The sequence below is a fragment of the Giraffa tippelskirchi genome, chromosome 2, assembly GCF_054371585.1.
Source record: "Giraffa tippelskirchi isolate mGirTip1 chromosome 2, T2T-mGirTip1v1.2.pri, whole genome shotgun sequence".
NCBI classification, from domain to species: domain Eukaryota; kingdom Metazoa; phylum Chordata; class Mammalia; order Artiodactyla; family Giraffidae; genus Giraffa; species Giraffa tippelskirchi.
The window spans coordinates 138984114-139011843 of NC_137276.1; the positions used below are offsets into that span (position 1 = coordinate 138984114).

The 27730-nt window shown below is 35.0% G+C and overlaps 1 protein-coding gene across 4 annotated transcripts; it reads left to right on the top strand.

Moving 5' to 3' along the window:
- The first annotated feature begins 14 nt into the window (after positions 1-14).
- On the top strand, positions 15-27730 carry SEC62 (SEC62 preprotein translocation factor). Of its 4 annotated transcripts, XM_081570839.1 has the most exons (10): positions 15-76; positions 7811-7919; positions 8917-9022; positions 13351-13494; positions 14555-14759; positions 15003-15095; positions 19944-20004; positions 21835-21954; positions 26163-26663; positions 27217-27730. In XM_081570839.1, exons 1-9 carry the CDS (start codon positions 41-43, stop codon positions 26627-26629), a joined length of 1341 nt encoding a protein of 446 aa, XP_081426965.1. In that variant the 5' UTR covers positions 15-40; the 3' UTR covers positions 26630-26663; positions 27217-27730. The 4 variants fall into 4 exon arrangements, with proteins under 4 accessions (XP_081426965.1, XP_081426964.1, XP_081426967.1 ...); XM_081570838.1 differs by having other exon boundaries at positions 26163-27730; XM_081570841.1 differs by lacking the exon at positions 13351-13494.

Sequence of the window (27730 nt, forward strand, 5' to 3'; positions counted from 1 at the left end):
CCTCGCTCCACGTCAGAGGGAACCGGGCGGAGCGGCCAACATGGCGGAACGCAGGCGACACAAGAAGCGGATTCAGGTAGCAAAGCCGAACCCTGGGGTAGGGGGCTTTAGGGCGCTCGGAAGTGGAAGATGCTGGGAAAGCTCCCGGGAAGGGCGAGCGAACTCGAGGACGAGGTGGGGTGGGGTTCCACCGCGAGGCCGCAGGTTGTGGGCTACGTCGTTGTGAGCGGCCTGAGGAAGGGCGGCGTTGGAGACGGCGGAGACTGGCGGAGGTGCTGGGGCTGCGGCGGAAGGCAGAAGGCGCTGCGCTCGGAATCGGCCGTGGAGGCGCGGCCGTCAGTTGAAGGTTCCGGTGGAGGCGCCGGCCTGGGCCTGTGCTGGGAGGTCAGCGCCCTCCGAGCGCAGACATCGACCCTCCCGAGTTCCTCCCCTCCCTTCTCCACCCCATCTTTTGGCCTTAGCTGTCCCGAAATTGAGGCCACGGTAACTAGGGTAGAAGAAGGCAGAGGACTGACCTAAAGCCGCCCGTTCTTTGTGCGCGGATAGAAGGACCGTAGGAGGTGGGAGTGAGCGGGATTTGGTCAGCTGCCCCGAGGCCTAGGCGGCGAACTGCGTATCCAGGTGTTCGTTTGTACCCTCCTTTCTCCTTTTTATTATTAACGTAAGCGTCCAGTTGAAGCTTTGTGGCTTTCTTTCAGCGACACAGTGTAAATAAACAAAACTCTCGGTACTGCAACGAGCGGGTCGCGCCCAGGAACCTTTGACATGGCAGTGTGTCATCCTCATAACCTACATAGCATCCCTCCCTCATTCCACAGGCCTGTCATCTGTGTATTTCTTCCCTGCAGTTTTCCTCTGTTGTTCATGCTCTCTGCTGAGAATTAAACATGTGGAACATCTTAGACTCAGGATGTGTGTCTCCTTCTTAGTTTATGTGCCTTCATATGTCATCATAAATTGAGCATGTTGTAAATTGTTAATATGCTAATCACAAATTGTGACACTCATTTTCTTTCTGTTCCTTTACTATTTCATTGCTTAGAATGACTTCGTGTAATGTTTTATTTTCCCATTTAAAAAAAGTTTAGCACTTAACTTACACCACGGGTGACTTAGGTATGCAAGTAAAATTATCCTTAAAAGTATGAAGTACTCGGGGAAAAAAATGATACCATTGATCAGTAGATCTGGAATTTTGGAATTGGGCAGAAATAAGAAAGTAGTTTCATATAGAGTACAGAAGGGGGCCAGAAAGAGACAAATCCTTCCCCTCCTCCAAGTTCAGACAGGTCATAAAACCAAGACTTAAGTTTATTGTGAAAGAAGTTTATAATTATACTATTCCTAGTCTTTCAGAATTTAATGTTGTTGGTCAGTTGTGGCTACATAATATTTTTATTAGAATTTGTATTGAAGTTGTCAAATTAGTACTTACTGATTTTCTTATATTTACACATATGGTACATTTTATGGCCCTAAATAAACTTTTCATTTTTTTATTTAATTTCAACTGTTCTTTACTGTGGTCACAAAGGTCATCCTCATTTACTTTGAATAGCTGCTCTATTTCAATTGTGATCTCACATTAAGCAAAAGGGTAGATTAAAAACTGGTATAGCAGTGGTAATGACTGGGAGCTAAAACTTGAGTCATACTGTGCCTGTTTGTACCCCAGTGTCAGTAATTATTAGCTGTGTAACTTTGGTCAAATTACTTAGCTTTTTTCCTCTATTTCCAAATCTATAAGAAGGAATATTTACCTTGAAAAGGGATCCTCATTGGGTTGTGGTGGAAAAAATAGGTGAGTGGATGACTTGTTATTAAAGCTGATAAAAGCTATGAAAATAGTATTTGGCACATAACTCCATTTTTCCACCTCCCTGAGGATGAAGGGTTTAGGATAATTGTTTTTTTTTGGTTTTTGCTAAGCACTGTGATATGCTGAAGAAAGATTAACAGTTACCTATTCAGTAAATAACCTTTGAGTTGTGAGTGCCATAAAAAAAATTTTTACTTACTATCGTTTAAGTATGTGAGGATCTGATTGTTAAAATTGTTATACTGCTAAGTGAAAATAAATAACATTTCTCAAATCCTCCAACTTTTCTATATAGCTATGCTGTGTGGAATGCTGTAGAGCTCTTGGGCCTGCTACTTGGAGTACTACTATGCAGTCTCAACAAATTAATAAAAATATACAGTAGCTTATCAATCTCCCTTTTTTTACCCTCCAGAGAATCAGAAACTGTAATATTGACATTACTTTAGACAAAAAGATCAAATGTAGTGGCCATGTTTACAGTTGAAGTTACAGAAAAAAATCCTGTTGTAAGACTTTTGGACAAAAAGTTCTGTAATATCAACTCCATTTCCTGTTGTTTGTTACTTGATATTTCATGTTTACAAAAGATTTTTACGTATAATAGAACTAGTGACCTTGAATTGTAATTTGTATGTTAGGGGAAAGGATTGCTACATGTAAGTTCAGGGTTTTTAAAAAGTAGTTAATTGGTATGCTTTTTCTGGAATGGCCTAATTTTAGACTTCTGGTATTCCATCAAAGTTGGAAGCAAGAGGACTATCTATCTTGTCACATTTCCTTCTTGGACTCACTTTACTGGGCACTGAAAAGTGAGCTGCGTATTCATTGACATTATATTGGGAATTTTTCTTGTTTGAGATTCCCAAGTGAGAGTGATCTCAATTCAAATTAATAAAATATTTGAAAACAAATAATTGTTAGTTTTCTAAGATATGCAACCATGTAAGTTCAAAAACATACAATAAGTGCTTATAGGTTAACAAAGTGCTGTTTACTAGAAAGGTGAGTTTAAAATCCTAGTACCATCAAATTTTAGAGTTGAAAAGGATTTTCAAATTGGGTTTTTTGGAAACCTCAGTAGCCACTGCTATACTACTATTATCCCTCATCCTTTAAGCTACTATGTGACTTTAAGCAAATGATTTATCTATGATCTCTGGCTTTCGGATTTTAACTTGAAACCTATTTGCATTTTCACAGATATTTTACACTGCTTGTGAAAGTGTTCGTCGCCCAGTCGTGTCTGACTATGCGACCCCATGGGCTCTAGCCCACCAGGTTTCTCTGTCCCTGAGATTCTCCAGACAAAAATACTGGAGTGGGTAGCCATTCCCTTCTCCAAGGGATCTTCCTGATCCATCCCTGGATGGAACCCTGGTCTCCCACATAGCAGGCAAATTCTTTACCATCTGAGACAATACTGCTTGTATAAAAATACAAATTGACAGTTGGTGCCCTAATCTATTTCTTTTGCTCAATTTATTCAACAAGCTTATTTATTACCTAAGATTATTTCTGTTGAATAAATCGATTTTTAAAAGTTTTCATCATTTTGAGGGTAGGAGAATGAGAGGTCAGAAATACTAAGTCAAAAATTCTATAAGATTGAAGCCCATGGCTTACTGACTCTTGATCTAATTTTTTTTCTCAAAAAGGTTACCTTAAGTACCAGCTAAAATAATATATAGCTAGAAATGATAACGCCAGTTTCATTGTAGTATTTTTTAATGTTGATGTATTCTGAAATAAAAATAGTATTTGTTAAATAATTTAAAAAGAAAGTTCTACCCTAACTTTCCATTTTTGTAATTTTGGACTGTGAGTTGCAACCGCTGGCATCTTGGTGTTTGGGTTGGCAGTCCACCCTCAAAATGTATTGGTTCTTTGCTCATTCTAAGACGTTTGGGCTCATTCATTGAGCTACAAAGTTCTCTTCATTTGAGGATTGATAAACTGGTTTCTCTTTTTTAGTGGGTGATGCTGTTCCCAAAAGGCCTTCAATTTTGTCATTAGATTTCTAGAAAAGTTAGGAAAATATTCTGAAGATTTATTCACATCCAAAGGGAACAAAGAGGGGAGTTACTATAGTCTAATGTATATATATACAGGAAGAGGATAAGACTGTTTTAGCAGGGGAGCAGTGAGAATGAAGATTCCATAGCAGGCTCTTCTGTATTACTAGCTTCTCAAGTCGTGTAATCTTGGTATGCTTCAATAACAATCTTTCTGGCTTCAAAGCCCCAGCAGATGGCACAAATCCTAAACTCTCAGAGGCAGCCTACAATATGTATAAGTTATATGTGGTATAATGAACATGTCATATTTCACAGAGGATAATAGAAGTTTTTTAAGGATTTGAACTTGAAGGAGGAGCAAGGAAGATATCAGTTCTGTTGTACAAATATCTTGTTAAGAATTCTAGTCAGATGTTTTAGGGAAGTTACTGATACTTTAAGAAAGTATCAATGAATAAGGCACTCTCTGTCTAGTTGAGAGAGGTTATCCAAGCCCGTGTTTTCTGGGCCTTTTCTCTTTATTCTTGCTTAGTAGTGCCTTTACCAAGGAGGGGAAGGAAAGGAAGATAGAATGTTTGAGTCTGTTTTTGCAGTTGTGGAAAAGGGCTTGGTGAACTTGAAGTTAATTGTTAAAATGAGGTTTTTAAACTGTTGTGGATTCATGTAGAATCAGATTGCCTACTGTATAATAGTAGAGTGAACTTTTCAGTTTCTTTTGTATCTTTATAACATATTTTACGTGTGATGCCTGTATCAACAGTCAGTAGATTGGTACCATGTGTAGTTAATGGTTTCAGTGTTAGTATGAGTGTAGACTTGTCATGCCTAAGGTTGATGTGATTGTTTCCTCCCCAGAATAACCTTCATCCGGAATTTCTGTTACTGAAAACCCTTCAGCTGATCAGACTAGAAATTTGACATCTTTACTAAGTTATTATTCATCCTTTATCATTGAGGCCTTCCTATCTGTTCTACATTTGAAATGTTTCAAATATCAAAGTCCTTCTTAGTCCAGAGTAGCACATCACATCTTACTTGAATACTAACTAGTTTCCCTGCCTTATGCATTTATTCCCCAGTTCACTCTACAGGCAGGCTCCAAAATAGTGTCTCAGTCATTTTTTTTCTCATTATGTCCTCCTCCTATTCAAAAACTTCCTGTGACTTACAGGGTAAATTTGAAATTTCTCAGAATGCCTTGAATACTATTTAGCCCTACTATTCACACTTACTTAGCCTCACAGTGCTTTCTAACTTGTCTCTAGTGAAACCAAATTTTATGCTCATTTTTAGCACAGTATTTTTATACTATTCATTCAGCTTATCCTAAACTTGTTCATCTTTCAAAATCTATGCCCCTTTTCCAGGAGATTTTTCATAGCTCCCATTTTGTACTCCTAAAATTTTTTTTCTACCTCTCATTTTGAAAAATAACAGTTGTTGTTCTGGATAGTTGTAATATAATGTAGACATTGTGCCTTAACAAATTTTTGATATTAACTGTAGCACCCAGTGGTATTTCAGGGTAAACAACTCAGTAAGTATATGTTTGAACAATTTACGTTTATTGCGACTTCTCCCCCACATATCATTTTTAATCAAGCATATCCCAGTAACAACTTATCAGTCAATTGAATAAATCTTTAGATTGACAACAGATGTATTAACTGAGGGAAAATTTGAACATATATGGGTGTCATTATAAAATAGAATTGGTCTCTATAAAGCCAATTATACTATCTCATTATTTCCAACTATTTATATTGTATGACTTTTTTGGCTGTACATGAACATACAGGATATTGTTTACTAATAGATGAGGCTTCTGGAAACTCAGTGTGTTACTCAGGCATAATTAAATGCTATCATTTAACATATACTAACATATGTTAATGTATTTTAGTGTGATTTCAAAAACCAAAATATACAATCCTTTTTAGCTTGTGAGAATTTTATTTTGTGAAAGTGAAAGTTGCTCAGTCTTGTCCGACTCTTTGCGACCCCATGGAATGCATAGTCCATGGAATTCTCCAGGCCAGGATACTGGAGTGGAGTGGACCCCAGAATAAATAATTATGAACACTGTAGATGGTAGTGAACTTGGTAGTGTTAAAGTTTGAATTTACGGTTTTTTAAGATTCTATTTTTCTGTAATACTTGTTTTTATATATAAAACTCAAGGTCTTTTATTGACATAAATACTTGGTTTTTATTATAGTCTTCATTTGGATTGAATGGTTTGGGTTTTTCGCTTTTCTTTTTTTTTTAATTTTTATTTTATATTGGAGTATAGTTGACTTACAATGTGTGGGCTTTTAATTTTTATTGTCACAAATAGTAACCCACAAATGAGGTAGTATGAGAGTATAAAAATCATGCACTGTTAATTGTCTGTTTGAAGCAGAGAAGTTAGGAAATGCAAAGGTAGCTGCCTGGTGACCCAACAACAAGGCACAGATTTTCAGTTCATCTCACAAATTATTCCTCTTTAGGATAAAGTTAAAGCTGAGACTTCGTTAGTTGTCCCTTATTTTCCGCAAACATAACTAAATTCAAACTTATTTGAAATTTGTGAAAAAACTGACATAAATACAGATGATTTAGATAGTTTATTTTTCCTGTTTTGTATTATTAGAATGTCTTGCCGAAAAGATAACTGTCTTCAGCATTATTTGTTCTCAGCAGTCTAGATTCATGGCAGTTAATTCCTCACTATTATTTGACACTTGATTCATTTTAAGAAGTAGACCTTCATGAAGTCATTCACATTTAAATTATACTTTGCTAGAAATATTGCTTGAGTTCTCTATGTATTGTGCTTAAAAATGTGAAGGCAGTGCTTTTATGATATGTACGCAAATGTAAACTGCTCTCATTTTCTTCAGTATATGAGTGGGGAGAAGAAGTACACTACTTTTAACTACTCAAAAGTAGTTCAGAAGGTAAGGAAATAAAAGCAAGATGGGAAATGATAAACAATGAAGTGGTAGAAAATTTGGAAGAAGGAATGGGATAATTTTAGAAAACAGGGAAGGATTAAAGCTGCCTTTTCAGAACTCTTTGTTCACTTGCATTAATCAGTTCTTAAAGTGTAAGTCACTCAGCCATGTCCGACTCTTTGCGACCCCCTGGACTATACAGTCCATGGAATTCTCCAGGCCAGAATACTGGAGTGGCTAGCTGTTCTCTTCTCCAGGGGATCTTCCCAACCCAGGGATCCAACCTAGTCTTCCACATTGCAGGTGGATTCTTTACTAGCTGAGCCACCAGGGAAGCCCAGTCAGTTTTAAATGAGATTATAACTTACTTGTCTATTGCATTTTTATTTTTGCTTTACCTCTGTTCAGAAAGGAAGAAGAAACGCAAGGTGAGAAAGGATTCCCCGACAATATCTAGAATTTGTAACCCTAAAGGGAAAGGGAATACAAATCTTCAGCATCTCAAGTAGTGTCTTGTATCGGGGACCACACTGGGCCGGCTATCTTTGGTTAATCTGAGAACTCCTCCTGTGATCTTTGTCTTTCGTTCAGGGTACATAACTTTGGCTGTTATTTAACATTTATTTACAGCACCTGTTTCTACTTAGTTTGACATTTGGACACTCACTATTGACAACCTCTTAATGTTTTGAATTATTGTCTTATGGCTTGTAAAAAGAGACCAGGCAAGGGTAAAGATAAACTGGTACAAAGTGTTAACCACGCTGGAAAAACAACTCAAAATAAATGCCTTGTAGCTGAGGCCAAGAGACAGGCAACTTTGGGCCCTGTCAACTTGTATTTGAAAGATGTGTAATTTTTAAAATCTCCGTTCTGTCTTTTGTATAAATTACCAGGTCTGCTTTAGAAAAAGCTTGAAAGAAAGGCCTATAGTACACTTTAAAAGATTTTCAGAAAAGATCTGTAATTTATTCTTCAGTGTATGAATGTCTCAAGTAAATGATTACATTAAATTTAATATTGTTACTTTGCAGGAAGTTGGTGAACCATCTAAAGAAGAGAAGGCTGTAGCCAAGTTTCTTCGATTCAACTGTCCAACAAAGTCCACCAATATGATGGGTCACCGGGTTGATTATTTTATTGGTAGGATTTCATATTTAAAATTATGTTAGTGTACATATTTTATAAAGATACCTAATTTGGGGATAGGCAGATGTTTTAAAAGTGCTTTCCAAGAATGATTGGTGAAGCTAGGTGAGGGGCATATGGCACTTGATTATCCTGTTCTTTCCTTTCATGTTTGAAAATGTCAATAGTAAAAATAAAGTACTTTTTTAATGACATTTGAAATATTTTTATAATAGAATAAGATTTATTTTCAGTACTAATTTTTAATCAGATAGTACATGTACTTAATGATACTTTTTAAGAAAACTCCAGCATAGAATTCAGTGTGAAACCAGTCTGTTGGAACCAAGTTGGGAGCTTCTGTTCTTCATATAATCTGAACAACTTATTATAAGCTAATATCATCTGTAATATTGCCCCATAACTTACAAGTCAATAGTTGTTGAGTTTGCCTGTCTGATCAATTAAAATTGAATTGCCATTATCAAGAAGAAATTCCTTTATCTTCTCTTTAGTGCTATGATTAATGATTTTACTAGTCATTAAAAGTTTGAAAAATAGACATGCTATTCTTTTCAGATCTTATCTATTTAGCTTTTTCTAGTGACAGATTGTTCACAGAACTTACTCCTTGGTGGGTAAAGCTTGGAGACAGAATTTCTCTTACCATGGTAGAGGACGATTTTTGGTTTGTCCTGTATTTTGATTATTTGATCAGAGTGATATTTACATTTATTTTGACCTTTTTAAAGGACATTTTTCTCATTAATTTATATTGCTTGAGTTAATATTTTTGATTATCATTTATTTCACAGCATTACTTTAAAAAGGTGCTTATCAGTATGTTTCACAAATTGAGCTATTTCTCATGATTGTGTCAGACTTAAATTTTCTGTTGAACTTGGTTTTATTTTCTAATGCCAGAATGTTGAAATTTGCCTTATAGAATATTATTTAGATAGACTCAAGTTCTGCTGTATATTAAATTTAAAATAATTACTTTCTTCTTTAGCTTCAAAAGCAGTGGATTGCCTCTTGGATTCAAAGTGGGCAAAGGCCAAGAAAGGAGAGGAAGCTTTATTTACAACAAGGGAGTCTGTGGTTGACTACTGCAACAGGTACTCTTTATTTCTTAGTGAAGGATAATGTGAATAGTAATTTTAAAACGGTCTCCATGGTCCTAAAGCTCCTTCCCTGTTTTCATCGTTTAGTTCTGTTACAACATAGCTCAAGCATGGCTTTTACATGTAACTTGGATATCTTCAGGAAATGCATTTATTTGGAGTTATAGTTTTTATTTGTGTTCTGTTAAATTTGTACATTTGCAGGCTGACTGAACTGAGGGATCAGCAATAAAAATCATACACCAGTGCCTATCGTGAACATAAAAGTTCTTTCTTTTTTAGAGAAAACAGGTGGGGAGTCTTTTCCAAAACTTTGTCAGGGACTCCTAATTGACCTGTTGTCCCTGTTGTTTGTGTGTCTACCCACTGAGCCATTAGCCAGGTACACTCTTCTATTTTGTTTGTGATTGCTAATGTATTCCTTGTGAAATCGAGGCATCTGTGACATCTATCTTTTCTTTATTCCAAGATGAAGTATAGACAGTTCAGTAAAATATCCATGTTTTTTATAGGTACTTCTTCTTTGGGAAAAACTTCCATGGCGAATGGTCTAGAAAAATCCCTTTTCTGGGAGTCCAGTGGTTAGGACTCTTGTGTTTCCACTGCAGGGGCCACAGGTTCGATCCCCGGTCAGGAATCTAAGATCCCTCATGCCACGTGATGTGGGCCCCCCCCCTCCAAAATACCACTTTTCTCTTGGAAAGAAGTATGCTGGTTTTGTTCCCCGCCCCCAGTTTTTCCCCTTGGTTTATTTACTACTTAAACATATTTATTAAGATGTTAGTAAATCAGATTGTTTCTATGACAGTGAATTTTATAATTGGTGGGAATTTGACGTTTTAGATTATCTTATATATTTAGTAGGGAAATACACATAGCATTTACTAATATACTGATTAATGGCATTTAAAATGGCAGCCACATTTTAAGTCCTTAGTCACTGAGTTGTGTTTTACTCTTTGTGACCCCAAGGACTGTTGCCTGTCAGGCTCCTTCTGTCCGTGGAATTTTCCAGGAAAGAACAGTGAAGTGGGTTGCTATTTCCTTCTCCAGGGAATCTTCCTGACCAAGGGATCAAACCTGAGTCTCGTGCATTGGCAGGCGGGTTCCTTACCATTGAGACACCTGGGAAACAGCAGCCACATGAGAACCCTCTTAAAAAACACTGTGAAAAAAATTTCACAGTCTGTCTTCTAAAGCTGTAAAGTTGAAGAATTGTTAAATGTTTCTTAAAATTCTTAGCTGCCAGGGAATTCCCTGGTGGTTCAGTGGTTAAGACTCCTACTTTCACTGCCATGGGCCTGGGGTTCAATACCTGATTGGGGAACTGAGATCCCACAAGCTGTGCTGCACAGCCAAAAAGAAAAATTCTTAGATGCCAAAAACTGGAGTCATTAAGACCTTTGAGAAACAATGAAAATTTCATTGCTGGGGCAGGGATTAGCTAACAGCAGTGCAATCACTATTTTCCTTTGTAGCCATCTGTGTATTAGAACTCCAAAGTGCAAATTTCCCTACCTGCCTCAAAATAGACTTATTTTTTTATACGTAATGTAAAAAGTAGAAGATGCTGTAAGTGCACAGAGAAGTTAAATCACTTACCCAAAGTCTCAGAGCTAGTAAGTGGTGAGCCAAACTTCTAAATCCAGCCATCTGGCTTTGCAGTGTATTCCATGCTCTTAACCACTGCACTATACTATCTCCTCCAAAATAATGATCCACTTAATGAAGCAAAAATTAAGATGAAGGATTAACCTGTCAGTATTATTTGAATATTAGTGCTTGCTTCGGCAGCACATACACTAAAATTTAATATAAAATCTGAGCCCAACTCTCTGAGATAAGCAACCAATATTAATACATTTCTCTTGGCCTTTTAGGAGACTTGATACTTTGTTATGTAAAAAGCAAAAAAAAACAAAACTTGAGTATGGAGATGGTTCTAGCAATACACTCACTTTTTGTAGTATATGTTATTCCCATTCATACCAAGCTTTTTGTGTCCTTTTTGCACTAAGATAGAGAAGCGTAAATTTTTCGAAGCCACTTCTAATAATAATCATAGAGACCTCATGATGACCAGCCCTCATGGGTTCCTGACTGACTACAGGCAAAACCACAGAGAGACACTAGTCCTATCTCATTCTCTGAGATGCACTTGAGGGAGGTTGAGGAAAAACAAAAGAAAACAGAAAACTGTAGTATGATACACAAAACAGTCTTTTCTAATATGCTCCATGCCTCTTCATGACCTGTTTCAAGTACAGACTCTTAAACCTTTTATCTGGTGTCATCCTAACCTTCCTGTGACTTTCCATGTCCAACCCCCCAGTCCAATAATGTCCTTTTCACTCTCATTCATATACCACTCATTCTCTTTTCTGGTCTTTTTTTGATAATAACCTACTACTTTCCCCACATGGTTCTGCCTCTCAATATAAGTCCCCCACATTCCACCTCTACCATTCAGTATTCCCCAGGTCCTCTAGCTTACATTAATCTAATATTCTACAGAATTTATAAAGGTAATATCATGCAGTTTGGTCCTTAACTGTTTAAATAGATTTGTTACATGTGTGGTTTTTTTTTTAATTTCTTGCTTACTAAATCTGAAGGCAGTTGGAGGACTGTTTTATACTTTACTGTAACTCCACAGCAGTTAGCTTAATGTGGGCATTTAATAAAACCTCACCCTTGTTAGATAAGTTAAAGTTTTAAACACATCTGGCATTTAATAAACATTTATTAAACCTGGGAAAAAATTAAGAGGTGAAGAAAAGTAATAAGTAATTCAGTGACATTTTGCAGGCTGCTTTTAATTCATTTATTTATTCTACAAATACTTATCTATTATAGGCCAGGCCTCAGGAATACAAAGATAACTATGACTTGGTTCCTGCCTCCAAAGCACATATTATAGTCTGTTAGAGAAGATTTGTGACTAATTACAATACAGTGTGTTCTGTAAGAGAATAAGGAGGAAACTTCAAGAATAGCCTCACCGAGAAAATGTTTTAATAAAATTTTGAAACATTAAATAGGTGATTACCCAGCAAACAATAGGGGAGTGGGCATTTGATCCTGGCAGAGGGCACAGAACATCCTGAATTAGGAAAGTATGAGTAGTCTGTGAAAATGTCAGTTTATGTAGATGATTTCTTCTGTATGGTGTGTTTAAAGCTAAATAAATTGAGGCACTGATTTTATTACAATAGTAAATGTCATCTCATTTTTTGAGGCATATGGTGAATTGAAGTAGACATTCTCTATCAAGGAATAAGTCAGTGATTCTACTTATTAATGAATGGAATGAGAGTGTAATGTAATGATTTATAAACCAAATGTGTTTGTGTTTTCTCTATTAAATGAAGTTAATAATTTTACTACAGCACTAGTGATGGCTAACGTTGAGAACATGCATTCCAGGCACCATGGTAAACAATCTGTATGCTTCTCATTTAGTTTTAGAAACCCCTATGAAATAGATACCCATTTTAGAAATCTACTAAAATTAAGTAACTTACCTAATACTATATAGCTAATTAAGTGGTAGAGGTGATATTTGAACTCATCTACCTGAATGAGAATTTCTCATTACCAATTTGATTGGTTAATAATCTTACTTTTCTCTCATGGGGTGGAGCAGCTGTGCAGGAGAAGTAACAAAAGCAGATGTTCCTGCTGATTCTGAACTCTTCTGTAACTGCTGGTCAAGGGAGGAATTGTTTTTTCTCCTAAAGTTCTATGGTTTATTTTTTAAATTATTTATTTCTTTATTAAGAACATTTTTTTCTCTAAAGCAAATTTGAGAAAACTTTGAAAATGATGCAGAAGAAAATCCAAATTACTAATGATGTTGCCTCAGGAATAATTACATTACCATTTAAGACTATATATTCAAGTATCTATATGTATACACATGTGCTCTTAATATATGGATAGCTATAATATGAACTGTAGTATGAAATGCTGCTTTTCAATTAACATACAATGAGTAAGATGTATTTTCATTTTCATACTAAGTTGTAATGAATGATCCTGATAGAAAATCTTGAAATTATATAAGTGAAAAATAAAGAAATTAGAATATTTTCATTATAAATTTTTGTAAGAAAGTCTGAAGTAGAATGAAAATTAAAGATTCCCCCCTCATTCAGATACCCACCACTACTTACAAATCTCGCTTTCTACTCATAAGTAGTTAATTATTAAGGGTCTCATTTCAGATTTTTGCTTTTTACATATATGTGTATATGTAAACAGATATTCATTATAAGTAAATGTAGTAGATATTAATGCTAGATTCTTTGGGGACATTTCAGACAGTTGCACAATTATATGCTATATTGCTCTTCTGGACAAGAAAAAGTCCGAATGAGACCTAGAAATTACCTTTTTGGCAATGTTCATGGGATGGTCCTAATTGGGCAGCAGAAAGAAGCCCAGCCAAGCAGGTCAAAACACAGGTAGGCACAACATAATGATCAGAAATAAGTTATATTTGGCTAGGAAGGAAGCATCCAGTTAGCAAGTGGTATGATGTGTTGGAGCAGGCACCAGTGGAGGTAGAAAGGTGGATAGTTACCAATAACAGGCCCAACTGATGGCAGTGAGATCTAGCTTCTAGGTTGTGTTTTGATAGTTATCCTTTATCAAGACAGTAATGAAGGAACAAATGAGGAACTCTGAAACTGGAACATAAGATTTGAAAAGGTTTTCTTTTAGATGATAAAAATAAGCATAACCCAGTTGCTTGAGTAGGATTAGAAAAGATTGAGTCAACCAAGGTTGACTTAATTTGGTCTCAGCTGAGCTTCCAAACTCATCAGATAAGAAAATGAACAACAGCAACAAAAAAGAACAAAGCAAGCATCTCACTCTTAAGTTTATAACAAATATAACATGAATTGTATTAGAAGAAAAAAATGCTGTGGATAGGATAACAGAATGTGTTGAGAGAAACACACAGTGTTGTCTTGCCAAATATTTTGTACGGTTTTTAGCTTGATACTGTGAAGAATTGTTTTCAGAGTCCAGAAATCTCATCTTAGTGTATTTAATTATTCGTTATTTAATTGAAGATATTTCATTATAGTGGCAGGCTGAATAGTGAGGTATGTGGAGAGAAGAAAATAACATCAAGAAAGACATCTGAAGACACAATTTGGATCAATAGATCATGGACACCGATATATTTATATTCCACTTATGTCCACTCTTGAATTTGAGACTTAACTTTAAATAAAGCAGAATTTTGATTACTCCTTATGAACCTAAAGAAAAACTTAAGGACTCTCATTAAATTATATAGTTGAAAATTAGATTTCATATAATCAGGTTGACTGCACAAGTTTTTGAATAGACATTGTTGACTGTTTTTCCGTGGGCTTACTAGTTGTAATTTTCCTTGTGAGTTGCCAATGTATGTCTTTCTTTGTTCACTTTATTCAGGTGTTGATATTTTTGCTTTTCAGTCTACATCTACATAATGGATAGGGAATATAATGTCATACCTTTTTTTTAAAGGCTTTTAAAGAAGCAGTTTTTTCATCGGGCACTAAAAGTAATGAAAATGAAGTATGAGAAAGACATAAAAAAAGAAAAAGAGAAAGGAAAAGCTGAAAGTGGAAAAGAAGACGATAAAAAGACCAAGAAAGAAAATATAAAAGATGAAAAGACAAAAAAGGAAAAAGAAAAAAAAAAAGATGGTGAAAAGGAAGAATCCAAAAAGGTGATTTCAACTAGAATTAAGTAAAAATCAAAAATTTACATGCACGTTATCACTACTAGCATATCAAGACTTTTAAAATCTTATGCAGCAACCACTTAAACCATATTAGGGTTTTTATAAATACCATGGTTGAGAATTTTCATTTCTCTGTCTCATATAGTAAAACTTTGAGTATATGAATGTCATATTCCTTTTTGCTTGTTTGTAAATACTTTTTCTTTTATTCAACTTGTTTTTTAATAGGAGGAAACTCCTGGAACTCCCAAAAAGAAGGAAACCAAGAAAAAATTCAAGCTTGAGCCACATGATGATCAAGTTTTTCTGGATGGAAATGAGGTGAGAGTATCTATCTTATAAGTAGAAATCCAATTTTCCATAGGAGTTTTTAGAATTGTCTTTGATGCCTTCACTAAGAAAAGAAGTAACTTAGATAAATTTAACCATGTAGATAACAAAATCTACCCTTTTTAAAAATGAATTTCTCTGAATTTAAATTTATAAAAAATTTATTAAATCAGTCAGAAGTACGTTTAGTTGTCTATGATAGGTAGAAAACGTGAAATAACAGTGACTTAAGAGAGATAATTATTTTTCTCTCATTAATGAAACCTGAGGGTAAGCAGATACAGCAGCTCCATGGTGGATCTGAAGTTTTCTGCCTGTGTGAGGCAATTAGTAAAGATTATCTCATGATCCAAAATGACTGCCAGCCTTATATATGCATCCAAAGGAGGGAAGAAAAGGGAGGGACACACTTCTTTTTTAAGGATACTATCCAGAAAACTGGCAGTTTCATTTCTGCATGGATTCTGTTGGCCAGAACCTACTCACATGGTCATGCCTTCCTGCAGTAAAGTCTTAGAAACATGATTTTTATGCTGGGTGATCCTTTGCCCAGTAAAATACAGGGTTCCATTACAATCAAAAGGAAAAGAAGCAGAATGGTTAATGAGGAACACATATTGGTTTCTACCTCTCACAGTCAGACACATTACTATAAGGGTCTAAAATTTTCAACATTACTTGGTGCTTTACTCAAAATCATTTTAATGTATTTAATAGAATGTTTGATGGTAGCCTTCCATGAAGACCACTTAATTTAGTCATTTAACCATTACAAAAACATTTAGTTATATACTAGCCATTGAGTTGTGAATTTCTTGCTTTGCTTAATACAAAGGTAGTATAAATTTAAAAAGTAGTGGTTCCTGGAGCTATGAGCTTAAAATTCTGGGAAGGCTTTTCAGAAAACATGTGCACTAGGCTCATTCCAGACGTACTTGCCTGAGGATCTCTAGGATGGAATCTAGAGTGTGTACGTGTGTGTCTTTTGTATTACGTTTCCTTGGGTGATTCTGATGTGAAGCCCTGTTTAAGAACCAATGTAATAGAAGACCACAGGTCTTTCTTAATGTGAAAGTTCAAATGCCTTCAGTTAAACATCAGGTTAACTCTATGCCAAGTCATATTTATAGGTGCTGGGAATAGCATGATAAAAAGATAAAATTCTCTCCTTGAAAGCTCTTTTCTTTTAGTCTGGCAAGCATACAAACCAGACATACCTCATTTTGTCGTGCTTCAGAGATCAAGTGTTTTGGGAGGGGGTTTTGTTTTGGTGTTTGTTGTTTGTTTGTTTACAAGTTGAAGATTTACAGCAGCCCTTCATTGCATGATCTATCAACTTCAACTTTGCAACAATATTTGCTCACTTTGTATGGGTCACATTTTGGTGTTGCTCACAATATTTCAAATCCTCTTCCAGCAAAAAAAAATATGACTCACTGGAGGCTCTGATGATGGTTAACATTTTTTAGCAATAAAGTATTTTTTACTTAGGGTATATACATTGCTTTCTTAGACATGATGCTATTGTACACTTAATATTGACTATAGTATAAATGTGACTTTCATATGCACTGGGAAAACCAAAAAATAAAAAATTGTATTATTGCAGTATTATTGGAGCTAATCTTGCAATATCTCTGAAGTATGCCTGTACTATATTATGACATGGCTAGTATTATGATGGGAGAATACCAATGAGGGATGGTTAATCCAATCAAAAGAGGATTAAGGCTGGTCTGGAGACCCTGGACACTTGAGCTGAGCCTTGAAGGATGACTGGCAGATTGCCAGGTGCACTGCAATGGAGTTAGAGGCCTATTAAACAAAGGAAGCAGCCTGAGCAAAAGCTTGGGTGCTTGCCTTCCCCAAAAGGCTAAGGTTTTATTCTGTACAAAGAAGTATGTTTTCAAACTTTTTAAAATTTTTATCTATTTTTTAGTTGAAGGATAATTGCTTTACAGAATTTTTTTGTTTTCTGTCAAACTTCAACATGAATCAGCCATAGGTATACATATATCCCCTCCCTCTTGAACCTCCCTCCCATCTCCTTCCCCAACCCACTCCTCTAGGTTGATACAGAGCCCCTGTTTGAGCTTCCTGAGACATAACAGCAAATTCCCTTAAGCTATCTATTTTACGTATGGTGATGTAAGTTTCCATGTTAGTCTCTCCATGCATCTCACCCTCTCTTCCGCTCTCCCCATGTCCATAAGTCTGTTCTTTAGTTCTGTTTCTCCATTGCTGCCCTGCAAATAAATTCTTCAGTACCATCTTTCTAGATTCCATATATATGCATTAGTTTACAATATTTATCTTTCTCTTTCTGACTGACTTCACTCTGTATAATAGGCTCTAGGTTCACCCACCTTATTAGAACAGACTCAAATGCATTCCTTTTTATGGCTGAGTAATATTCCATTGTGTATACGTACCACAACTTCTTTATCCACTCATCTGTCAATGGACATCTAGGTTGCTTCCATGTTGTAGCTATTTAAGTAGTACTGCAGTGAACATTGGGGTACATGTGTCTTTCTCAATTTTGGTTTCCTCAGGATATATGCCTAGGAATGGGATTGCTGGGTCATATGGTGGTTTTATTCCTAGTTTTTTAAGGAATCTCCATACCGTCTTCCATAGTGGCTGTACCAATTTACATTCCCACCAACAGTGCACAGGGGTTCCCTTTTCGTCACACCCTCTCCAGCATTTATTGTTTGTAGACTTTTTGATGATGGCCATTCTGACTGGTGTGAGGTGATACCTCATTGTAGTTTTGATTTGCATTTCTGTAATAATGAGCAATATTGAGCATGTGTTAGCCATCTGTTTGTCTTTGGAGAAATGTCTGTTTAGATCTTTTCCCCACTTTTTGATTGGATTGTTTGTTTTTCTGGTATTGAGTTGTATGACCTGCTTGTATGTTTTGGAGATTAATCCTTTGTCAATTCTTTCATATGCTATTATTTTCTCCCATTCTGAGGGTTGTCTTTTCACCTTGCTTACAGTTTCCTTTGCTATGCAAAAGCTTTTAAGTCCGTTTACTTTTGTTTTTATTTCCATTATTCTAGGAGGTGGGTCATAGAGGATCTTGCTTTGATTTATGTCATCAAGTGTTCTGCCTGTGTTTTCCTTTTAAGAGTTTTATGTTTCTGGTCTTACATTTAGGTCTTTAATCCATTTTGAATTTATCTTTGTGTATGGTGTTAGGAAGTGTTCTAATTTCATTCTTTTACATGTAGCTGTCCAGTTTTCCCAGCACCACTTATTGAAGAGGCTGTCTTTGCCCCATTGTATATCGTTGCCTCCTTTGTCAGAAATAAAGGAGGAATAAAGGAACCTATGTACCCATAGGTTCATGGGTTTATTTCTGGGCTTTCTATCTTGTTCCATTGGTCTATATTTCTGTTTTTCTGGCAGTACCATACTGTCTTGATGACTATAGCTTTGCAGTATAATTTTAAGTCAGGAAGATTGATTCTTCCAGCTCCATTCTTCTTTCTGAAGACTGCTTTGGCTATTCGAAAATTACTAGAGGTAATCAGTGAATTTAGCAAAGTTGCAGAATACAAAATCAATACACAGAAATCACTTGCATTCCTATATACTAACAACAAAAATTCAGAAAGAGAAATTAAGGAATCAACCCCATTCACCATTGCAAAAAAAAGAATAAAATATCTAGGAATAAACCTACCTAAGGAGACAAAAGAACTATATACAGAAAATTATAAGACACTGATGAAAGAAATCAAAGATGACATAAATATATGGAGAGATACTCCATATTCCTGGGTAGGAAGAATCAGTATTGTGTGACTCTACTACCAGATGCAGTCTACAGATTCAGTGCTATCCCTATCAAATTACCAGTGGCATTTTTCACAGAACTAGAACAAAAAATTTCACAATTCATATGGAAACACAAAAGACCCTGAATAGCCAAAGCAGTCTTGAGAAAGAATGGAGCTGGAGGAATCAAACTTTTAAAGATGGGAAATGTCTTTTAAAATTTGTTTCTTTAGAGTGCTAAATGGCAGAAGTGACATCTGTGGATCTGATTTCCAGGATAAATATGCAGAGTTAAAAAAGAGAATTGTTGGAACCAGATCAAAAAGACAGTAACAAAGAGCTTTAGTCAAAATAGAACCAGGAAATGGAAGAGTACTGTTATTTATAAAAACCAAGAGAATAAAACTAAGAGTTTTATGGCTGATGAACAGAATTCTAATTATTCCAAATGAAATTTCTGTTGTATAAAGTAAGCTTTAAAGCAGTGGTTCCCAGCTTTGGGGCTGCAGACCCTCTGTGGAGAGCTGGCAATAATATTATTGCAGAGAGTCATAGAATCTTTTATGTTCACTGAGCATAATCTTTAATAATGGTCCTTTGCGTCTCATCAATTGGAGAGAACAGGGTGGAATTGAGAGCTGATGGATCTGTCATAGGGCTTGACTACAATCTGTCTTAACTGTGCTCTTTGATTCATTCTACTCTGCTCATGCCTATATACATCATTACCTTAGTTAGGGATAGAAGGCTGTGCAATTGCTGGTCTTTAAGTTGAATAAGTAATGGTTAAGTAATGGTTTGCACCCAAGAGTAAATTGTTAAAAACATGCAAGTACATGGAAGTGTACTTAACTGCATTACCTAATTTATAGTTTTAAAAATAATTTTCTAACTGAATAGATACCCAAAAAGCACTGCTACTAAAGGAAAGGTCTTCGAAATTTGTTTAATTTTTAAAGTAGTTCTAATGTGTTAATAGGTGGAAACTAACTGTTGCTCTAATGTGATCTTAGAACTTTAAGCACTGGAGTTTCTTGATTCTTCTAGGTATTTGTGTGGATCTATGACCCAGTTCACTTTAAAACATTTGTCATGGGATTAATTCTTGGTAAGTACATGCTCTAAAATTTAGAAAGGAAAGTAAACAATACAGAAGTCAGAAAGAAAATGTTTAACATAAAATAGCTGTTTTTTTAAAGTACATTTTAAATAAAGCCAGGATATAAATGATAAACTGACGAAAATATTTGCACTACCTTAAAGCAAAGATCTTTAAGAAATTAACAGCCTGATGGAAAAATGGTAAAGGTAGCTCACAGATAAAGAAATACAGTGACCAATAATTGTGAGTGATACTTAACCACCCTCATGTTAAATACAAATTAAAACAACAGCGGTTATCAAGAGTACTATAAAGTGTAACAGTACCTATTATTAATGAAGGTCCAACACTTAAGGAAAACCAATACTATGCTCCAATAGCTGTTGGTATGTTCATTGTTTTATTTTTTATGGAGGGCAGTTTGATAATATCTTTCAAATTTTAAATGTATACACACTGACCCAAGTGTTGTATTTCTAGGAATTTATCCTATGGCTGTTCGTAGTAATACAGTTGGATAAAGTGTCTGTTCAGAAATACGCATTGACATTGAATTCTAATCCAAATCCTTCAAACTATAGTTACAAGGATGATTAGCAAATATCTTTCAAGTTTTAAATGCCTTACTTTGTGACCTAATAGTTAAACTTCAAGGAATTTATTCTGTACCTTAATCAATTGTACACAGGGGCATTGGTAATTGTTGCACTCTTGTCAATAATAGGATAAAGCTAGAAACAATTCAAGTCCCTCAATAGTAGGATGGTGAATAAATTACAGTACAAATACATGCCAGAATATCATGGAGCTTTGAAAGAATTAGATAGGGTATATTCACAGAAAGATACCTAGAATAGATTAAATGAAAATTGTGAAAGAGAATATTGTAAACTTGTTTTTGAAAAAAAACATTCTGTGTGACTAGTTTTAATTGTATACAGGCAGTTTCTGGGCATACAAGTAAGAAACGTAGTAGTTAACCTCTGGGGAGTGGACCAAGAATTGGGTAAAGACTTCACATTATACTTTTTGGTTTATTTTTAATTGTTTTTTCCTTTATTGTTTTATTTATTACCATAGGTGTGTGTTATTCCTGTGAATTTGGTTGGGGGTAGGGGTAGAGAATGATTTAACAAGCAGAAAAAAATAGATAGCAGTTGAACAAATTTGATCAATATGTTATCATAGGATCCCATTCAAAATAATAAATCCAACCCTTAGCTTGTAAATGAAATAGCTAGAATTTGAATACTGGTTTCTCTTGCTCTAAACACCTAAATACCAGTCATTCTTTTGGTTATTCCATGTGGTCCCACTGTACTTAGGGAAAACTGGAGATGCTTGTATACGGTTTCCGTATCACCAAAAATTATCTGTATCAGAATCATCTGGTGAGCTTTTCATTCAGTAGATGTCAGAGTTTCACCCCAGAACCAATCTCCAGGGAGGGATCTTTGGAATCATTTTTGGTTAGTTTTGTTTGTTTGTTATTTCTTTAAGCATCCCTTTTTGGTAGACAGATATCTTACAGTTAAAAATGAAGTTGAAAACAGCAGCAGGTGATCATTTAAGGAGCTAACAATTTCACATTTTTAGACAGCACTTTTCTAATTATATATAATTTATACTAGAGAAATCTTGACCTAATATAAGAATAGTAGTTAAAATGTTAGGTTGAACTATTCAGTGATCGATAACTGAGCATTTTATATGTTTCAATAAGTTTCTGTTTTAATTCTCCCCCTAGGGGTATGTATATTCACTGTCTTGGCAACTGAGCCATTTAAAATTTTAATCTAAAGTTTCTGTGTGTAACTTTTTCATCTCTTGTTCCAGTGATTGCAGTGATAGCAGCCACCCTCTTCCCTCTTTGGCCAGCAGAAATGAGAGTAGGTGTTTATTACCTCAGTGTGGGTGCAGGCTGTTTTGTAGCCAGCATTCTTCTCCTTGCTGTTGGTAAGTATTGTTATTAGCAAGACTGACCTCAGTAAGAGGTAGCTGTTGAGCAGTTTGGACTGTAATCTGGAGCTTCAGTAAAACTAAATAGCAAATTTAATGTAGGTGAATTAAGAAGTATATGGGCCTACTTTTTTGGTCATATCCCAAAACTGACTCAGGCTTCAAGTAGTATATGTGCTTAATTAGATTTATTCTGTTGTGATAAAAGGATTTAATATGTCTTAATCTGCAAATGGGCTCCCCTGGTGCCAATGCAGGAGATGCAGGTTTGATCCCTGGGTCAGGAAGATCCCCAGGAGAAGAAAACGGCAACCCACTCCAGGAAGTCCCTGGAAATCCCTGCCTGGAAAATCCCGTGGACAGCCTGGCAGGCTATAGAGTCTGTGGGGTTGCAAAAGAGGCGGACGCGACTTAGCAACTAAACAAGAGTCTGCAAATAGATATGCTTTAAAATTTAGCTGCCATAAGGACTTTAATATTTTTACAGTGGTTGGTCATTTATTAAACATAATACTTTCAGTAAACATTTTTTTTACTTAAGACAAATGAAACTTACATTAAACATTTACGTTTTATATAGTAAATGATTATAAACAATTGATTTTTGCCATTTTTAGGAAAAATCAGTTTGTACCATGGACCAAAATAAGTTCTTGATGCATTAACAAGTTTTAAAATCCTTTTTGAAAATCAATAAGAAAATATAAATAATGTTATTTTACTTTTCTGAATGATTAGAGCCTTTCATAGCTAAAAATAAAGCATTATAAAAATAATCCAATTCAAAAGAGGAAATTAAAAACAAATGATTAATATATGAAAAATGCTTATCACACTAGATGTCAAATAATTAAGATAAGGAGGTATTTTTGGCTTATATAATTAGGAAGATTTTTTTTTTAATGGAAATACTCAGTGCCAAGAAGGATTTAACTATAAGGAAATACACCTAAATATACACCTAAATGTAAATGGTGGTGGTAGTTATGAGTAATTTTAGGATTCTTATTTACATTTGTCTGTATTTTTTACAATGACCATGTTATTTAATATGAGGAAAAAAACAAGTATTATTTTGCTTAAAATTCTAGTCTTTGAAGATTTTTTCCTGTATAGGATGAACTGGTCTAATTTAGTTTTTCATTTGGGAAACAGCAATGTTTTTCTGCTTTTTTAAGCTGTTTACTGATTTTTTTTTTCCTATCATATATAATTCTTTGAATCATTGAGAGCTTATGTTGCTATATAGTAACTAAGTTCTGATTATTTTCCTCAAATGACAAATCAGCTTTTCTACCAGAACATATAGGAGTACTTCTTTATAAAAAATTTTCTAAAACAACCAGAATACTGATTTAATATCTGTTTTTAGAGGACAGAATTTGACCAAGATTGTCTGAATGAGATGCGTGTTATTCTGAGATTCTGTGATATGTAATGTAGTAGATTATTATGTTTATAAAGCATTACTGCTCTAGCCCTAAGCAATTTCCCTCCACCCTGGACATCAAGGGGTCCTGAGTTGGTGCTACCATCCATGGACCCAGGGATTCATCAAGTATTTTCATTCATTTAATCATGTTTATGGGCCTCCATTTATGGGGGGAATTTCTGACTCTGTGTGAAAGCTTTTTCATCCACCTTTCAGTTTTTCCTTCCTCTAGCTTATTCACCTTAAAAATAGCCCCTGAAGCTTCTGCATGTAACAGCACATTTGCAGGCCAAGAAATAAATGTCTAAGAGTGTGAAACAGGTAACTAGTGGTAATGTACTACCTGCACCAAGAATGAGAAGCCATAAAATTTTATCTGCCATTAGATACACTAGTCAAGTTGATGTCTTCTGATTCCCAGATCCCTGAAAATTTAGAAGCTTTTTGAAATTTTTCAGCAAAGGTTAATTTCCACTGAATAGTTAACCCACTTGCTTATCTTTCATTTAAACTGATATTCACAATAATTTATGGTTATTATCTTGTTTTGCTCTTTAAAGTATTATTTCTTTAGTAATTCTAAAATTTTTCATTTTAAATATACTGGGAGTTTAAGTAGCAGTGTATGTTAAACAGCCTTGTCAATCAAATCAGAAAATAAATCCAACATTTTTGTTACTTCTCTTAGAAAATGTTGTTTCTCTTAGAAAATTCCAAATGTACTTTTAAATGGTTTTGATCTGTACCCTACTTATAAATTGGAGATTTTATTATATTATCTCATGAAATATTATTTATTGGTCAAATTAAATTTGGTGTTGCTTTGAATATGTATTCTTAGTATTGCCATTTAAAATAGGACCTCTGGCAATTTTCTGAATATGTCACTTTTAGTATAGAAATGGTTCAGTTCCGTCAGTTCAGTCACTCAGTCGTGTCCGATTTCTTTGCAACCCCATGGACTGCAGCATGCCAGGCCGTAGAAATGGTATGACAATACATATCACAGTAGTTTTTCTCATGATTATTCCCTTTTTGCCCCTAATAATATACTTGCATATAGAGAAAAACTGTTGGAAAAAAAGAATTCTGCTACACCCAAAGAGATGCGATTTTATTTGCCACTTTAATGTTGCTTTTTCTTGGATTTCAGGCAAGATTTCATATTATGAACTATCTGTTTTACAACCCTTCAAAACCTATTGTAACATCATAATTCTATTTGGAGAAAAAAATATGCAGCGTCCTTAAGAGATGTTCATTATTTCTTTTTATCAGCGGGGTTTATTCACTGATTTATTTCATAATTTCAAGCATATTTACCTTTTCTGTTTGTACACACAAAAGATACTGGTGTGTATACAGTCTTTCAGAATATTTATGTTCTTCTGTGAAAACAGAAATCACTGCTTTATAAAAGTCAAGGCAGCTATAACTATTTTATCTGTCTGAAGCTAAATAATGGAAGAAACGTGGATGAGCTTTTCTCAGACTTTATTAGAAAACAATGATAGAATTATCTGTAAAGAAAACGAAAACTAAAATGAAACCCAAGAAACCTGTCATAATTAATTAGCTCATAACATTCACATAATCATGACCGTTAAAAAAGTAAAATCCAGACAAATTACTCAGCTCTATATATTTGATAAATTAAAATAAAGCTATATGAAATACTGGGGTTTGTGATAGTTCATTACTATAAGCTTTAAAATTCTCAATTTCTTCCATTATCTAACCATTGTTGATCCCATAGACTGTAGGCTGCCAGGCTCCTCTGTCCATGGCATTCTCCAGGCAAGAATACTGGAGTGGGTAGCCATTCCCTTCTCCAGGGAATCTTCCCAACCCAGGGATCAAACCTGGATTTCCTGCATTGCAGGCAGATTATTTACCATTTGAGCCACCAGGGAAGCCCATAGTTGTCATACTGCTCTAAAAGAGTAACTTCAAACCTAACCTGTTTGTTAAACCAATCTGGATTTCATTTGCATTGTTTGTTACTTAATGTTGGGAAAATGTTGTCCTTAAATAAAAAGAAATTGCTCTTAGGAAAATGTTCTCTTATTGTTCAAAAGTATTTTTACTTAGAAGACTTATCCTTTAGGCAGGGTCAGCACATGCCTTGAACTCATGATACATTTAGGGACCCATGGAAATAATTTCATTTTCATTTCTTCTAAAATCAAAAGTAACAATATATACATTTCTCTGTAATAGTGAACCTGTGCAGGATTATATTTGTGTTTATACCAGAATGGTTGTAAAAAGCATAATTTTTTATATTTTTTAATGGAGGAATTGCCTTACAAAGGCAAAACTATCTAGGGAAGTCGTAGTGCAGCCCTGCTTTCTCCTTTTTAAGGCTTCTTAAGGTATCATTCATCTCTTACTTGCGTTTATTTCCTTTTTTCCTTCTACCATGATTTCACACATACTGCAGGGTCCAACTGGCAGCTGTGCTTATTGAACTGTAACATAGCAAAGTACATAAATTATAAGTATATCCAAGAAACAGTGCCCAGATGAAAAAAACATAAAAGCACTTTTTTGAATGGCATTGTAGCATTGTGCCCTCAAGTTCAGAGCAGAATGCTGTGTGCCTAGGATACTCTTGATAGCTGCTAAACTAGGATTTAACTGTTTATTTAAAGTGCATGTAATATGCAAATAGGAAGACTCTGAATGTTTTCCCACTTTTTCATTAACAAATATTCCCTGCTGTCTGAGTCAATGCTTGAATTATTCAATTAGAGAAATTTTTCTCCCACAGCTCGTTGCATTCTGTTTCTCATCATTTGGCTCATAACTGGAGGAAGGCACCATTTTTGGTTCTTGCCAAATCTGACTGCTGACGTGGGCTTCATTGACTCCTTCAGACCTCTGTACACACATGAATACAAAGGACCAAAAGCAGACTTAAAGAAAGATGAGAAATCTGAAACCAAAAAGCAACAGAAGTCCGACAGTGAGGAAAAGTCCGACAGTGAGAAAAAGGAAGATGAGGAGGGGAAAGTAGGACCAGGAAATCATGGAACAGAAGGCTCAGGTGGAGAACGGCATTCAGACACAGACAGTGACAGGAGGGAAGATGACCGATCCCAACACAGTAGTGGAAATGGGAATGATTTTGAAATGATCACAAAAGAGGAACTGGAACAGCAAACAGATGGGGATTGTGAAGAGGAGGAGGAAGACAATGATGGAGAAACAACTAAATCTTCACATGAAAAATCATAATCTGACTAATTTGGGGACTAAATATGTGCAAGAGGTTGGATTTTCTATGTTGGCTGATCATAATAATGTACACATGACATTTGTAGCATTCTTTAAATCCATTTACTGAAATGGATTTGACATCTAAGCAGTTATATTCAGTCCTGCATTTCATATAATACTATTATTGGTACAGTTGAAAGCCATTTATAAGTTTTATCTATTTGATAATTTTACAGTAAATAGGTCTCATTTATTTTGACAATTATCAAAGATGCACTTTCCACAATGACATTTAGATTAATGGCATTTTTGATAGTTGTATGGCTTTTTACAATTAGACTAATTAGAATAACTAAAAGGGATAAAAATACACACCAATATTTCAGGTTAAGCATAGTTTTGTAGCCATTTCAAAGTTTCTTTGAGATGAAATGCTTAAACTTATTGTTCTTATTAGTTTCGCTTTTGTTGATTATTAAATTATACCAGAAAATTTCTAAGATTCTAACTTAGCAGGGTTCAAAAACATTTTGTGGAAACAAGCCAACTAGTAATAATGCAGCAACACTTTTAGTTTAGCTACAAATTCTCCTTTTCCAACTTAGGAAATCCAAACTGATTTGTACGCCTGATTCAGAGTAAGATGGTCATCTCCAACAGAAGAAGCAAGCAGAATTGGCTGGAAGGTGATGGTTCTTCCCATTTCCTTGTCGTAAAGTAAAATGTATTCTGTACATAATTTACAAATAAACATTTTATTTTAATTGTTACTTATTATTTAGACATTTTCTCAACACTTAAATTTGTACAATTAAGACCATTTAAGGGTATGTTTTTAGAGAGATGGAAGTTTCAATAACCCACAGAACATCTGTGATCTTTCTACAGCAGCTTCAGTTTTGTGCCAACATTCCATGTATTTGAATATGAGTTGAAATGATCTTTATTAAATAAGAGCAGACTTAAAGTAGCTGTTTGTACGCCTTAATGTTCATTTTGATTTATTTTAAATCTCTACATTCAGAAATGGGGTACTATATTATCAGACCAGGAGAACTGCTATGAAAGATAATTTACTGTTCTAAAATATCAATTTAAAATAAAGAGCATAAAAGAAAA